The sequence below is a fragment of the Candoia aspera genome, chromosome 1 (genome assembly GCF_035149785.1).
Source record: "Candoia aspera isolate rCanAsp1 chromosome 1, rCanAsp1.hap2, whole genome shotgun sequence".
Lineage (NCBI taxonomy): Eukaryota > Metazoa > Chordata > Lepidosauria > Squamata > Boidae > Candoia > Candoia aspera.
Genome location: NC_086153.1, coordinates 251,797,627 through 251,813,578, shown reverse-complemented (window position 1 = coordinate 251,813,578; position 15,952 = coordinate 251,797,627). Strand labels below are relative to the sequence as shown.

Below are 15,952 nucleotides of genomic sequence, written 5' to 3'. Positions count from 1 at the left end.
AGCGGTGTCCATGACATCAAAATGGCAGGCATGCTTGGACAATCAAAACCCTGCTCTTTTAATGTACATTCAATGTATACGTTGCATATTAAAAAGGGGCAGGGCTTCAATTGCCTGGTCATGGCTTCCATTTTGATGTTGTTGACCCCCTCTGCAGAAGCCCTGGACTTGGAGACCTCACAACAAACTGAAAAACAAAACAGTCAGAATATGAGGTCTAACCTCCCCTGCCTTGTACCACTATCTCCCCCCATTTTTTTTTTTTTTGCATTCCTATGTTATCATGTCACTACCCTTTGCACTGTGGCCCTTGTCCACTGGAAGAAATTCTTTTAAAAAGTTGCTTGTACATACTCTAATCCAGTAAAAGTGGTTGTCTCCTGGTACCTCAATAAAGAAGCAGCTAGGTCTTCTCTGGTATGCTGTATTGGAACTCTTAAAAGAATTTGAGCACTAGATCATTGAGAAGGGGCATCTTGGACATTTTCATTTAACGGAGGTTTGAATTTACATCTGAATAAAGACAGATCCCTAAGATTTAATTTTTGAAACAGAAAAAAAAAGCTCATGTTATATTTTTCCTTTCTTCAGTATCAGGATTGGTTGCTGTTGATCTCCCCATCTAGCTGAGAAAAGGGGAGATAAAATTGTTCCTGAGGCTTGAAATGGTAGAAGGAAGTCTCCCAAAGGTTTGAGGGTAATAATCCGCTTTACAAAGAAGACATGGTCTTTGATGTCTCTCTAGAAAGCATTGCCCAAATTAATTTATCTCTGACTTCTATGAATAATGAATGGTGCAATATTACTGAGGAGACATTTTCTTTTTGGAATGTGGGAAAGCCTGAGATTAAAAACTTTGGTAGGTATTATCTGCACAGAAATACAATTAAGCTTCATTCCCATATATCCTTACACCCTGCTTTCCTTTAGATCTTTGCATATTCAGCAAGTTATGTTATGTTATGTTAGCAGAACTTTTTTAGATCTTCATAGTACATACAGAAGGTCTAGAAGATGGCTTGTGGCATAGGGATGATAGGACTGGGACTTACCTGCCAGTTCCCCTGGCCATTTTAATGGCACTTATGTGCAGGCAAACCTTTTCATAGGGTTTTTGAACACCACTCTTTCCTTTCTGTGTTAACTCATCCCAAGCCAATTTGGGGGTTCTACGTTGTTACCATGAGCCCTAGACAGAAGTGAAATCAAAAATTGCCAGAGTACAATGGAACTAATTCTTGTCTGAATGCATGATTAAGTCTAAGTAAAGTAAAAGAGGTCTCCCTCAATCAAGATTGACTCCTGAGAAATTCATGGACACATCCCATGCATTTTTCTTGGCAACAAAACTTAAATAGTTTGCCACTGCTTTCCTTGCTTTCTCTTAACTTCTCAGTCTGATATAAACATTTTTCCAAATATTAATCAAATCTTACCCTGATTATCTTTTCAAAATCAGCTAGATGATACCAACTGGGCAATGTAAGTCTAGAAACACATGGTTTATTTGTAAGAACTAAATTTCTGAGCTGCAAACTGCACATGCATCTTTGTTTCTAAAGTGTGGGTTTTTAAAAACTGAACATTAATTTCAAACCGAACATGAATAGAAACAGGCAGAGAAAGGAAATTTCTCCTAATAGGGAGAAAATCTTCTACTGGTGTCATTGACAGGTTTACTTGTAAAACAAATGCTAATTTCTGAGAAGTGATTTTCTTTGTATATTCATAGGCTGTTTCCGTACTATGATCACATCATCATGAACTGCAAAGATATATTTAAGAGCACACCTGCTTCAGCTGTTAGATCTTTTGAACTGTGTAGTTCCTGAATGCATAATTTTAAGAAATAAATATTATTGAACATTTTCACAGTGTAGGTCACAATGAAGTAATTGGAGTCTGTCAAGTGGGCAACGAAGCAGAAAGTCTTGGACGAGACCATTGGAATGAAATGCTCTCATACCCTCGAAAACCCATTGCACACTGGCATCTACTTGCAGAGGTAAGACAAATGAGCTTTTACAGGAGGGTATTTTTTCTGTAAAATGACACTTCTTTCTTTTTTCTTTCTTTCTTTCTTTTTCCTCCTCCTCCTCCTCCTCTTCCTCCTTGTGGCTTTGAGTCAGTGTTGACTCCTAGTGATAGCCTGGACCCTGCAGTTTTCTTGGCAAGATTTCACTAGCACTGGAGAAAAGAATCCACTTGTTTATTGTAAATCCTATTAAGACATATTGGAATCCAGGGGCATATATCAAAATTGATGTACAATGGAAGTAAAATCTGTTCCTCATAGATTTTCTCTTTTTTTGTATAAGATAAAATTCTTCCAAGTTAAGGTAAAATCCAGATAATATACATAAGAAGATTTTTTAAAAAAATCTTAAACTTGAATAGACAACCAGGTTGTCTATACTGTTTGCTATGTTTGCATAGACAACATTCTCATATATAGCTTTAAGCTTTTCTTTTAAGGATAGTGCTTTATATAAGGCACTGGGTTGAGTATATGAAAAAACAATTTCAAAAGGCTTACTGTTATATTTATACAGAAATCAGGTAAAGTAATTCCACTTCAGTATCCAGAGCGATGTCAAACTACTTTGACATTAAAAATAACTTAGAGATTAGGACATGCAGTCAAAAGCTCTCCTCAAGTTACAATCAGATTCCTTTGTGTCTTTTGTCTTTATTTAGGGCCCTCTTCAGCAGAAATGTTCTGCAGGCCTTCTACGCATTGATGGCTGCCGAAGAGGCTTCTTCACTCTTTTAACCTATTCAGCAGAAATTTGGCATTCCTGTTGAACCCTTTCTTAGCCATTTTCTCAGGGGCCATTCTGCAGAGTCCAGAGGGGTCAAGTCATCCCCTTAATACCATTATTTGACCCTCACCTTTTTCCCATCCCCAGAATTTATAAATCCCAACCCATACAATGCAAAACTTTCTTAGTTACAAAGGTACCTTTGCTTCTGAAGCTATCTACCATTTTTACTCTAACATAATCACCCATGTTTATCAGGAACACCCTTCTACTGTTATTGGTGGGCTTTCAAGTAAATTGCATAATTGGTCACATTGTCCCAGTCAAGAGGATAATCCATTTTGATATAAATTTTGAGATTCATGAAAATAATGTCTTATTTTTATTATGGCTATTATCATAAATAGAAAATATGGACTTGCCACAACCTACTATCCATTCATTTAGTTGTCATAATATTGATAAACAGCTCGTGCTAATTTATAGTTTATGAATTACAGTGCAATAATAATCTAGAAGCTTCAACAAACTGGACCTCTCACCCCTTCCAACCATCAGGATGAACTGCCTGCCCACAGGCACACACAAAACTCAGAAAATAAAACTAGATTAATAAAGTTAAGTTTCCTTTGAGTCAAGCTTGACTCCTGGTGACTTCATGGAAATGTCCTTGTAACTTTCTTGGCAACAGTACAGAAGTTGCTTGCCATTACATTCTTTCAGGGTGGGATTTTGTATTATTATTATTATTATTATTATTATTATTATTATTATTATTATTATTTCCAAGTCTAGATTACAGTCCTGGTATTTCCTGGATATCTCATCCAAGTACAACCCTACATAACCTTTCAGGATCAGCAAAGAATGGGTAGACAATAGACCAGCAGACTAGACTGGCATGAGGCAGCATAAAAATATGACAGCTGGAAATGTGATAGCCCAGAAAGGCAGGGGAAGGAGTATTTCCCTAGTTTTTTTTCTTGATTTTTTTCCAGATTTTTTTCCCCTTGAAAAATTGAAAAAAAAGTTTATAGTCATAAACATGTTTAATATTGCATCCTAAAAGCAACCCCCCAAAATGTTGAAACCACTGATTTTCCCCAAAACAATGCCTGAAATCTATACCGTTAGAAGCCTTTCTACAGTATCATTATAGTTATTACCCTGAACTTGGCGGGTGGGGGGGATGCATTTCTGCCACCAGAGAATATTTCCCAAAGAAAAGGAAGGATTTGGTACCTTCTTTACATGTTGCTTTTCTTGTTCACTTTTATAGAGGTTGGTGGATCTGGCCCTTTCCCTCTGCCAGTCTTGATAGATAGGATAAACAACGGAGTAAGCAGCAAATCATTTATTTTTGTAGGTTTAGATGCTGCAAGCTGATTATCTGGCAATCATGAGGCCTTTACCCTCATTCCTAAAATTCCTTTTGCCCCTCCTATTTTTTTTTTTTAGTTACATGGTATGTATGACTTAGGCTAGCTGAAATAAGCTGGTCTCCCAACACTTTCATCTCAGGATTTTTGGGTTAGCTGGGATAGCTGTGGGCCTGATGAGAACAGAGCAAGTCTAAACATTTTGGAGTTGGAAGGGACTCTTTCTCCTGGCCCTGTGAGATGATTGTCCCCCAGATGAACAAAAGACAGAGTAACACAGAGGAACTAAATAGCAATGTTTATTTCTTTACTAAAAGATTAGAGTTCTGAATTCTATATATTAAATTCTATTTTAATTATATGACTATATTTTTGTAAATTATAAATTGAAATTATAAATTATAGTTGAATTCCTACTAAACTGGTATTTTGTGGCAAAAACACTCACCAAATGTGCTTTTAAATTTACAATCACTTTTAAATGTAATCCAAATCAAGTCATATATAATGTTTTGTTTTCAAAGTAACAAATTGGTCTTACATCTGTAAAAGTTGCTGTAATAAAAAGATTTATCCATTCTCCACCCTCCCAACAAAAAATCTTATTTTCCTCTAATTTCTAGCACTTCAGAAACCTTTCAACTTTTATTGAGGCACTATGAATAATTACACGAAACATATTTAAAATGTATCTCATCATAGATAGGAAGCTTGTGGGCTTTGTAGAATGCTTCAAGTCATGTTTTAGATAAACCGTGACAATTGAAAACAAATGTGATTTAGAGAGGCATAATTGAAGAAATGATGCCATATAGTAAACCTATCTTCACGGGTTTCAAAAACGTTCTGCAAACAAGCGTATAAACTTTGTTCTTTCATGAGATATGTGTTGGAACAAAAGCAAAACACAAAAAAGGTTTGATTTTATGTAACTGTTGTCACTGACTTTTGTTTGTTTGTTTTTTGGCTGAACTTCAATTTTTCATTGTTACGTTGCCTTAAAGGGTCTGAAAAATCTGAGCTTCAGGTCCTCATCCTCTGGGAAAGGTCAGATTAGCAGTAATCCAACTAGTAGCTTTTGAAGAGAAAGTTGCTCCTTAGCAGCAATTGTTCCCTGCAGCAAATCTCTTAAGCACTTTTTACATTGTATGCAAGATTATTGTCAATCAAAAAGTGGAATGACTGACAAGCTCCTAATGGAAAATGAGTCTTCCCCAATCTGATATCTTTCAGAGACGTTGAAAATTCTTCAACCAGCATGGCCATTATGGGAATTGAGGACCCTGGATTAGGGAAGCTGATGTAGACCAAGACATCTTGATTACAGTTTTTTTAATACTCTGGAGCTATGTGGTTTGATTAATCAGATTTGTAAAGGCAGTGTTGAGGAAGTCTTATATCACCGATGCACACCATCCCATGCATAACAAAGAAAAGACTCAAAAGAAATGCAACATTGCAAGGAGTTCTGCTCCCGAGGAGGATACAGTCTCATCCCTAAAGATCGTAGGCTAAATATTCCATTTCTGATTCCCTGTTAAGTTGTCAGTGAAACAAATCAAATTTGTAGAATGAATAATCTCCAAACTTGCACATGCATGTCCAGACACACACATGCACACACTTTTCATGCCATTTCACTTCCTGAAGATTTGGATGTACTCAGTCTTTGAAAACTGTACCATATTTACCAGGGGTGTGTGTGTGTGTGTGTGTGTGTGTGTGTATTTGTCAATCAAATTTATATAGCTGCCCATCTCACAAACGTGACTCTGGGCAGTGTACAATAAAACACTTAAAAACAAGTGTAAACAACCATTAAAAACAAGCATAAATTAGACCATGGGAGAATGGGCCAACATCCTGTACACAATATAACCATTTCGCAGGCTCCCTGTTGCCATGGGATCTCCAAGGCTACTGGGAAAACCATATTTTAAGAGATTTCCAGAAGAAATCCCTCTGGGGGGATGATGTTCAAAAGGGCAGGCACCATGACAGAAAAGGCTCTCCTCCTGGGTCCCACCAGATGGCGTTCCTTAATAGGCAGGACCCGTAACATACCTCCTGCTGACCTGATGGGATGGGTAGATGTAACGGGGAAGTGGCAGTCCCTTAAATAACCTGGTCGCATGCCATGTAGGGCTATATGGTTATACCCACACACGCATAGTCACACACATCCACATAGATGCTGCCATTTGCTTGCCATATCGCATTGTGCATGTGTGTGCGTTCACATGCACACATGTTGCCATTTGGTAAATATGGTACAGTTTTTGAAGACTGAGTATATCCAAATCTTCTGGAAGGGAGTTATGATTTGAGTGTATTCAAACTTTCCATGCCAGGTTTGTAGGAACACACGGAACCTAGTCTGATGGCTTCATTACCAAAAGTGGCAGCTTATAACTGGAAGGTGTCCCACAATTCTTCTGATGGTGCTCTGCAGCAAGTATTATCCAGATTGCTCAATTTAAATCTCCACTCCAAACAAATGGGCTGAACATAGAAAAATCAATCAATCCAATCTGTATACACAGAGAGAGAGAGAGAAACATGAATATATAGGAAAATGAAACAAAGGGAACAAAGAAAAGGACTTTTGAGCAGCTTGCTCAATTTGGGGGATATATTTTATGATATATACAGTATGTCAGGCCTTCTTTCCTTCTTTCCTTTCATTTTAATATAGTATCACAAGGTTAACATAACTATATATATATAACTAAACATAGTAAAACCTCAGTTTAACTGGTCTAGATTTACCAGATTTCTGAGTTAACAGAAAAAAATGAGTTTGGACTTCAACCAATTGAGCAATTAATTATAAATAATCAATGCAATTATGCAAAGTATGTATATTTATGCAAATAAAATATACTTGGATTTAATGTACTCTCCATCCAAAAATGGTTCATTAAATTGAGGGTTTTACTGTATATTCTCATTATTATACTAAAATCAGTTTAAAAGAAAAAAAAATGTGGGGTTGGGCTTGCTTCCATCCATCACTAAACCAGCATAATAGTGGTTAAGAACAATGAAACAAGAAAGCTTGTAATGAATGATCACATCCAGCTTTTCTTCCAGCCCTGTTTTTCTGAATCAGAGAATAAAATAGTTTTCTAGTTGTTACAATGAAATTAGTCTTATTTTAGTATTTTGTTCATTTTGGCGGGGGAAGGATTAAATGAATGAGGTGTAATTAAATACCATATAATGTAAAAACAAACAAAATGAACCTTTTAATACTACCTTCAAATTAAATATATGCATCGCATGCATCATGTAGCTTTGATGTACCTCTCCCTTTAGAGGGACATTCCAGTCTTGAATTTTTAAATATCTTTCCTGACTTCTGTCATTCACTTTGTTGTTACATGTGAGGCTCCCACATAATTTTTTTCATCAGATGTAGGAATGTAGGGAGATTCTTGCCATTGGGAATACTTGAAAGATACAGCACATTGTATGAAGCATTTACAAAGAAGATACTTACTTATCAAGCTGGTGAGTTACCCTCCATGATAATTATCACCCACAACAAATATTATTGCCCTAAATTCAAATAGCTGTGAGTAGAAACAAGCTACACAAGGAGCTGGATTTAGACTTGATTTTCTGAAAGAGACAAGTTCATCTGTGCTAAAGATTTAAAGCCACTCATAGGTATCATAATCCCAGTGATGCCAAGAGGACAAAATGTGCATTGCAATGTTATGATGCAAGCTCCGCCCTTTCATTCTTGCATCATAACTTTGCACACAGATACGCTGGGACAGAGGTTTGTGTGGTGATGTTGTGGCCCCCCACGGATGCCTGTGGAGCCTCTGGAGACTCCTAAGGGCAGAAGAGATTATTTTTGTCCATTGCATCTATTCCTGTAACCCCTACTTCTCATGGGAAGAGCCTCTCTGCCTCCTCCTAATGGGAGCATTGAGTTCACACCATTTCATCCATGCAACTTGAAATAACATAACAAGCCCAGAAAAAGGGAATGATAAGTATCAGCATTCTATTCAAATGTTGTCAGCTGCAGAGTTTTTAAAATAAAAGGTAACATTGGATTTAAGCTAGACAAAAATAGATTTTGTCAGTGGTACCTTACAATAGCTATCCCTAATTGGTGCCATCCAGATGCACTGTCTTTCACCTTCTACAATCCACAACCAGAATGCCAAATGAAGTACAATGCATATGGATGATAGCATACTGGAGAAAGCCATCCAAAGGTCATGGGGGCATTGGGTAATTGGGCAAGACTTTTCCCTCCCTCCCATTTCTTTGGTGAAGTTTTTTCTGGCATTTAGGGATGGATTTTTTTTAATATTCCTAAATAATATAGATGTGGAGGATCAGTACACATAAATGCCTGTTATGTAAGTGAAAGAGGAACACAGAAACACACAACAAATTGTACCACCATGTGATGGTATTTTGTCACTGAATTTTGATTGTGTATTTGAGGAAGGTGCCAGGAGATGCAGAAAAATGTTTGGAGATGCACACAGCCCTTAGCCATGGGTTGCCTATCCCTCCATCAGATAAAATCATAGCAACAAGACTAGTTTCACAGAAAAAATGACAGTGAAGAACTGAAATTGATTAGTTAAAAACAACAACAGAAAAGATAGGGATGGATGTCTCTTCACTTTTGGCTGGCCTGTTGATTGGTCTTGGGTGATAGGAAGCAACATTGAAAGATATGAAAATGAGGGATACATTACTTTCAGCGTTAAACTGGGAGGACAAGTGTACAAACTTCCAACTTGCTTGAACAGCATGGAGAATTAGCCTCACAGTCAAAAGAGACCAAAGTAGTGGCATCTGTAGCCAACTGCAGTAGCACCAAAAAAGGCAACATGTACCCAGTGATGCCATCATGAAAATGCCATCATTATATGATGCAAGTACATGAGTACTGTTTTCTGTTGTTGTTTTTAATTAAACAATCAATTTCAGTTCTTCATTGTCATTTTTTCTGTGAAACTAGCCTTGTCAACTCATTATGCATTTTTTATCAATTGCTCCCCACTCAAGATTGCCCATGGGGTAGAAGAGTCCGCTTTCATTATTTTAATGTAATGCAGTGTTTCTCAACCTTGGCAACTTTATGATATCTGGACTTCAACTCCCAGAATTTTCCAGCCAGGATGCTAGCTGGGCAATTCTGGGAGTTGAAGTCCAGACTTTAAAGATGCTAGGGTTGAGAAACACTGTTGGAATAAATGGCATCATTGCCACAGTCCTACAATATTTGAGCTTTTTCTCACATCTGTATTTGCTGTATTGTTACAAGATACACCAACTATATGTCTGTTTCCATATTATTTTTTGGAAGGGGTTGGTGACCCAACAATGAATCTGAAAAGATGACAAAGAAGAACTGAAATTAATCATTTAATTTTTATTTTTTTTTAAAGATTAGAATGACAAAAAATAAGAAAGATTTTTCTCTAGTGTGGGCTGATCGGTGGCTGGTTTTTGTGGTATGAATATTTTGAAAGAAATGAAAATGAGACACTAATTTCAATTTTAAACTGAGAGTATTTGCAGGTTTAGCGTGCCAAGAATATTCCTAGAAGTGCACTATATAAATTCCTTTAGAATTACAATTATACAATTAGGGAGGTGCCATTAATTGATATTTCAGAGTAAAATAGCACTTGTAGAAAAGGAAAACAAAATCATCCTAAACCAGGGAAATGGTTTAAGTTGAAGAAGTTAGTGGAAAATTTATTTTAGGGTTTTTTTTTTCCTTTTTTATGGTCCTTTTCAGGACCACTTAGCAACACAATGTGTCCCCATTCTTGATATTACAGCAAAGAGAGGAAAAGGAGAAAAGTTTTTATTTTAAAAAAAATAAAGTTAATTAGAATTTGTCCCAAACAAACCAAATTGTTCTTGATTTATCACAGTGTTATTTCATTCTGTCAGCAGCAACTTGCTATCAAATTATTGAACCTATGAATAAATAATGGCATTTGAATGAAATTGTAATGGAAAAATAATTGTGTCATGCAGTCCATTTTTACAAGGTAGCTTGTCCTATTTTTTTAAAGGGTAATAACACAAGGAAGGAGGACACTAACATCTATTTCACTTTGATTCCCACTGCCATTAAATTTTGCTCATCAGTGTGCTTCAGAGTTATTCTCTTAAAAGTTAATAAGCCATGGCTAACTGATACATACATGGAACTGGGCACTCCATTAGGGTTATGTTCAAGCATTGCATTAAAAGGTGACTTCTAATGCAGTGGGTTGGGCAAGGAGAACACAGCTGGAAGTACAGTAGGGTCCTGCAATTCTCTCAAAGGGCCTCTGTCACCCTGGAGGAAAATGATTACATAGAACCAAAAAGATTATTATGGGACCACATTCAGAAAGGACAACAACACGGATGATCACCTCAAATACTAAATGAGCTAAGTAACTTATTACAGTCAAGGTTTTCTAGAAGATGGACTGTATAACATCTGGATTCTTTTCCAATGTTTTCTTTTTCTGTTTTTCTTTGATCAAAGCAGAGTGACTACAGATGACCATTTATCAAGTGGAGATGTGCTCCCATTGTGTTTGTAGCCATTTGAGAAGCTGGTGATCTTTTATCACCCTGCCAAATAATAATAATTGTACTGCTCAGCAAGCCGTGATCAGAACCCTCTGGAGAGTTTGGATGGGGGACAACTCAAACAGTTTATCAAATGATTGCAAGCACATGGTCCTTTATTGGCACCTCTCATAAATACTCCTCTATATACACCCATAATCAAACTGGAATGTTTTATTCAGTTGCATGCTGGATAGTCACCTTTCATTTTTATTTACTATCTGTCCCCAAAGGTACATAAACCGAGGTCCTGTTCTTTTAATATGACTTTGCTTTTATGACACACTGACATTGTATTATATTTTGATCTTTGCTGTTCAATTAGTAGTCCTTGTACATCTATGTTTAATGTCTAATTTTGGAGCATACAGTCACATCCTTGTCAGGGCTTTGTCAACTTGGTGGACTTTTTTCTCTTTGTTCAGTAAAAGTAATGCATGATTCATTTGCAGTAACAATTTGAGGGATGAAAATTACATTTCTTAATTTTATAAAAAATATAATGTTCTTATAAATACAATTAAAATGTATGGTGATTTTATTTATATAGATCTAGTCTGTATGAGCAATTTTGTTCTTAATAAAATGATGTTGTGCCATTGTAATTTATGCCTATTTTGTATTTATATATTAAAGTTGATGTGGATATTTAAAAAGCTTATACTCAATGTTTTAATACTTGCTCCTTGATTACCATGTGTGGGGTGATTTTCTCTAATGCAAAAGCATAAATTAATGAGGGAAGCAAAATAAGCAAGTGCTTTATTCAGCTAGGAGAGGACAATACAACAAATACCTGATGATTGCATAGTGAAACGAAAATCTGCAAGATAAAAAGCCGTTTCTGCAGAGTTAAATTATATTTTCTTAAGCACCGATGAGCAATTTAGGGGCAGTATTGTGCTTTGATTCACCCACCATATTTCATTTTAATGTAATTTCTCAAAGTGACAGAATATTATTTTCTTGTTTAAATGAGTAAGATTGACTCTCTGTTTATGTTTGACATGTCAATTAGGTAAATTATTAGATGTGCTCAGGTGGTGTGGTCTTGTACAGAAAGAGAGGAATTGTAAGGATCTGACACAATTGACTCAATAATGACCTGACTCATGCATTCATGTAAAATGCAGATTATTGCAATAAAATGCATTTCTTGTAGATGTGTACAGAATGAAAGCAAAAAGCCACAACTAAAGATTCCTGCGCAAACTACCTAATTAAAAGCACACAGGCAAGCCAGACCCCCCCTCCACATTCCTTCCCCACTTCCACCTACAGCCCAGCATTCCAAGTCCGACCACCTCCGACTGATACGACCTTGAACACCATCGTTAGAGGAAACGGTATTCTTTCCCACTCTCAGCAGATCTCCCCCTCCCATCCGATGCTTGACACGTGTTGCCTCAGATGGCAGAGGACATGATCAGACGATCTACCAGTTCCTTGATCGTGGGTTCTGACATTAATTGTGAATAACTAAGGCTCATTCTGAGGAAAATCGTGCAGATTTCTTCTACTGAGGGTTGTTGCATTAAACTCAGACTGATATATGCTTATTGGGGAGGGGTGTGTGTTTTGTTTGGTTTTTGGTGCCTTCAAGTCAGTTTTTGACTCCTGACGACTGCCAGGACAAGTCTTGCAATTTTCTTGGCAAGTTTATTTTGGAAGTGGTTTGCCATTCCCTCCTTCCTGGGGCTGAGGGAGTGACTGGCCCAAAGTCTCCCAGCTGGCTTTGTGCTTAAATCAGGACTAGAACTTACAACCTCCTGGTTTCTAGCCTGATGCTTTAAATGCAACACCAAACTTGTTTTGTTTTGTTTTGTTTTGTATTAAACCCCACCAAATTCATCCAGACTAACTTCTGAGTAAACATATATCAAATTAGGCTATAGACACCTTTTCTGAGTAGAGGATGGTTTGTGCAAAATTCCTATGGTGGATGATGGATAAATGTACAATATCAGTTGTCTTCCAAGGGAGTTTTCTGAATTGCTCAGGTATCACTAAAAAACTATACTAGTTAATGCACAAGGATAGGCAGTATAGTTTCTAGATTTGGGGGACTTCAGTTCCCATCAGCCCCAACAAGCATGACTTATGAAACATGTAATCTCAAAAAGTTGTAGAACTCAAAGCTACCTACCTGTCTGAATTTTTAACACCACATAAAGAATATTTGCTCATAGCCTTCAGAACTATGGATTTCATATGGAGCAAATCAGATTATAGAAACATAGAGGAATAATCAGTGTTAATGTTAGCCTCACAAAACTGCACGTACTTTGGTTTATCCATGCTGGTGGAAACTTTGCAACACTTCTGCGAAGAATAAAATAATGGATGCAGAACCTACAAGTACTCCAGTTGATATCAGCATGAGAATTGGGATATGAGCAAGGAGCTTCTCACGGCAGAGGCTGCCCCCATTCATTTCAACACACATGACTTATGCACTGAGATTTTGGTTTACTGAAATGAATATGATGGCTCTGGGCCACAGGTGACTAGATCACTGAATATCCATGCAGAATCTTTTCATCATCCAAGGAGTGTCACTTCCTATCATGACACAAACCCCTTCCTTTGTGGATGGGCCATAGTTGGAGAGTCTCATCTGTGCCTATACATGATGCCTTGTTGAATCAATGACTACATTGCATGGCAGTTTAATTCTACTGCTTTCCCTGGGATGAACATTATTCGAAGTAATCCTAGAACCACAGCCTCTAGTCTTACTGTGAAGAACCCATCTCACATTTTTCCACCCAGGATCATTATGCAAGCAGATGTATTCCCACATCCGTGCAGGTAAAATTTCTACCAGATACTATATAAATCCTCTTTTGCATAGCCATAGATTTGTAATTTGTAATGGTAACGTTATTTACTGTGATCTCCAGATTAATAACCTCCAGATACAGCTTCATCTTCACCTCATGGCTTGACAGTAACAAAATCTATAAACCATTTGATGCTGAGGTAAAATATAAGGACATACTTGCTTTTTCTATCTAATTATAAACATGAAATCACTTCCTGCTATCTTCAGCCTAAGCCATTTGTCAATGCCTAATTTATTTCTATTGAAAAAAGAAAAGATACAAGAGATTCCAGACTCATCCCCAAAGCCAAAGAAGCTTAAAGGTTGTGGACTACAGTTAAATGCCATTTTATTGTCATTTATATTGCAAATTGTAATGACATTTCCTTTAATGTATTCTGTGTAAAACGTACAGCAGTTCTTCTCTCCCTCCCTCTCTCTTTCTCTTTCCATTTTTTTTCAGACTGATATTTCTGAACATACCTAACTGAAGCTTAATATCCTAATTTAGCACAACTAATCTTTGGTACAGCTAGCAGTTCATAATGCCACATCCAGCAGCCAGGAGTATTAACCTATTATTGGCTGAGTTTGTGCTTTGCCATTACTATGGTTTATAAATCAATAGGCAGGCATCACACAATATACTAAACCAGTGTTCCTCAACCTTGGCAACTTTAAGCTGTGTGGACTTCAACTTGCAGAATTCCCCAGCCAGCACTGGCTGGGGAATTCTGGGAGTTGAAGTCCACACAGCTTAAAGTTGCCAAGGTTGAGGAACACTGTACTAAACCAAAACCAAACCAACCAGTTTATAGTTTAGCATAGTGACTAGGTTGACCCAACACACTGAAATATTTATTTGGTTTGTTCTTATCATCTCTTGTTCATGAGTAAATTAGTACTCACAATCATTGAGGCCCATTCAACATACTTATTAGTAACCATAATAGTAATAATACCAAAAGTGGAATTTTGGATGTTCCTCTTAGAAATATATGTTCTCTCTCAGGAGTGGAGCAGGGAGATAACAGAGGCCTGGAGGATAGGATGCCTTACTGAATTTCTTCCATTTAAACTTCAATTGGAGGAAGGGATACTAAAAATACTGAGAATCTGGAAATGGGCAAATAAAGAATACCCCTCCTGTTTAAGCAAAAGAACAGGTTCTGAGTTAAGACTGACAGGAAAGAAGTGGGGAGACTTTAAAGGAAGGTCACAGATGACAAAGCATTCCTAATGAAAATTCTTTCTCCTCTAGTCAACATAGTATATGTTCATGGTTTTTGAAAGAATTCAGAAACAATAATACAACTTTTTCTAATTTGTGGATTGCACATACAGTATAGGTTTCTGAGGGGTGTCCACAGGGGGTGGTCAAAATACCAAGATGGCCACAATGGTGTAATCTAAGCTTTGCCCATTTTTATGAGCATTGCACATAAGAAACAAAGCTTTGATCTCCCTGTGAGGGCTGCCATCTAGACTTTTTTGACCATAGCCAGCCAACAGCCCTGAGGTTTCTCCTTCCCATTTGTCTTCACAGCAAGATAGGCTGTAGTAGGATAGGTTACGAGATAATGAATCAATGAACAGTGTTCCCTGTCAGGGATGAGCAATCTGTGGCCCTACAGAAATTGAAGTCTAATTTCTATCTGCCCTTGTAACATGGCCAGTAGTGAGGGATATGGGAGCAATAGTCCAGCATCTGGAGAGCTAGAGGTTTAACAGTCCTGTTCTGCGATCTGAGAAGCAAAGTAGGTATTAGAAACCACATCTTTCCTATCTCAGTCAGACATCGAATCACTTCAGCACATTGGCTGCCAGTGAACCAGTAAACTGCAGCTAATCAGCTGTCCAAATACTGTAGCTCCATCAAGCCCAATACAGTAAGTCCATCTTCTTTTTTGTTGTTTATTCATTCAGTCGCTTCCGACTCTTCGTGACCTCATGGACCAGCCCATGCCAGAGCTTCCTGTCGGTCGGTCAGCACCCCCAGCTCCCCCAGGGACAAGTCCGTCACCTCTAGAATATCATCCATCCACCTTGCCCTTGTTTGGCCCCTCTTCCTTTTGCCTTCCACTCTCCCTAGCATCAGCATCTTCTCCAGGGTGTCCTGTCTTCTCATTATGTGGCCAAAGTATTTCAGTTTCGCCTTTAATATCATTCCCTCAAGTGAGCAGTCTGGCTTGATTTCCTGGAGGATGGACTGGTTTGATCTTCTTGCAGTCCAAGGCACTCTCAGAATTTTCCTCCAACACCACAGTTCAAAAGCATCGATCTTCCTTCTCTCAGCCTTCCTTATGGTCCAGCTCTCGCAGCCATATGTTACTACTGGGAATACCATTGCTTTAACGATGCGGACCTTTGTT

General features: G+C 37.6%; 1 protein-coding gene across 2 annotated transcripts in view; it reads left to right on the top strand.

Moving 5' to 3' along the window:
* SYT9 (synaptotagmin 9) overlaps nt 1–5,751 on the top strand; it is a 95,936-nt gene extending 90,185 nt beyond the window's left edge. The window contains exons 6-7 of one of the 2 annotated variants that reach the window (XM_063289509.1): nt 1,876–2,005; nt 5,375–5,751. In XM_063289509.1, the coding sequence (XP_063145579.1) occupies nt 1,876–2,005; nt 5,375–5,383 (139 nt within the window). In that variant the 3' untranslated portion in view covers nt 5,384–5,751. Of the gene's footprint in view, nt 1–1,875; nt 2,006–2,697; nt 3,728–5,374 lie in introns of those variants that run through there. The other variant, XM_063289506.1, reaches the window with a different exon arrangement.
* Nucleotides 5,752–15,952: the final 10,201 nt, after the last annotated feature.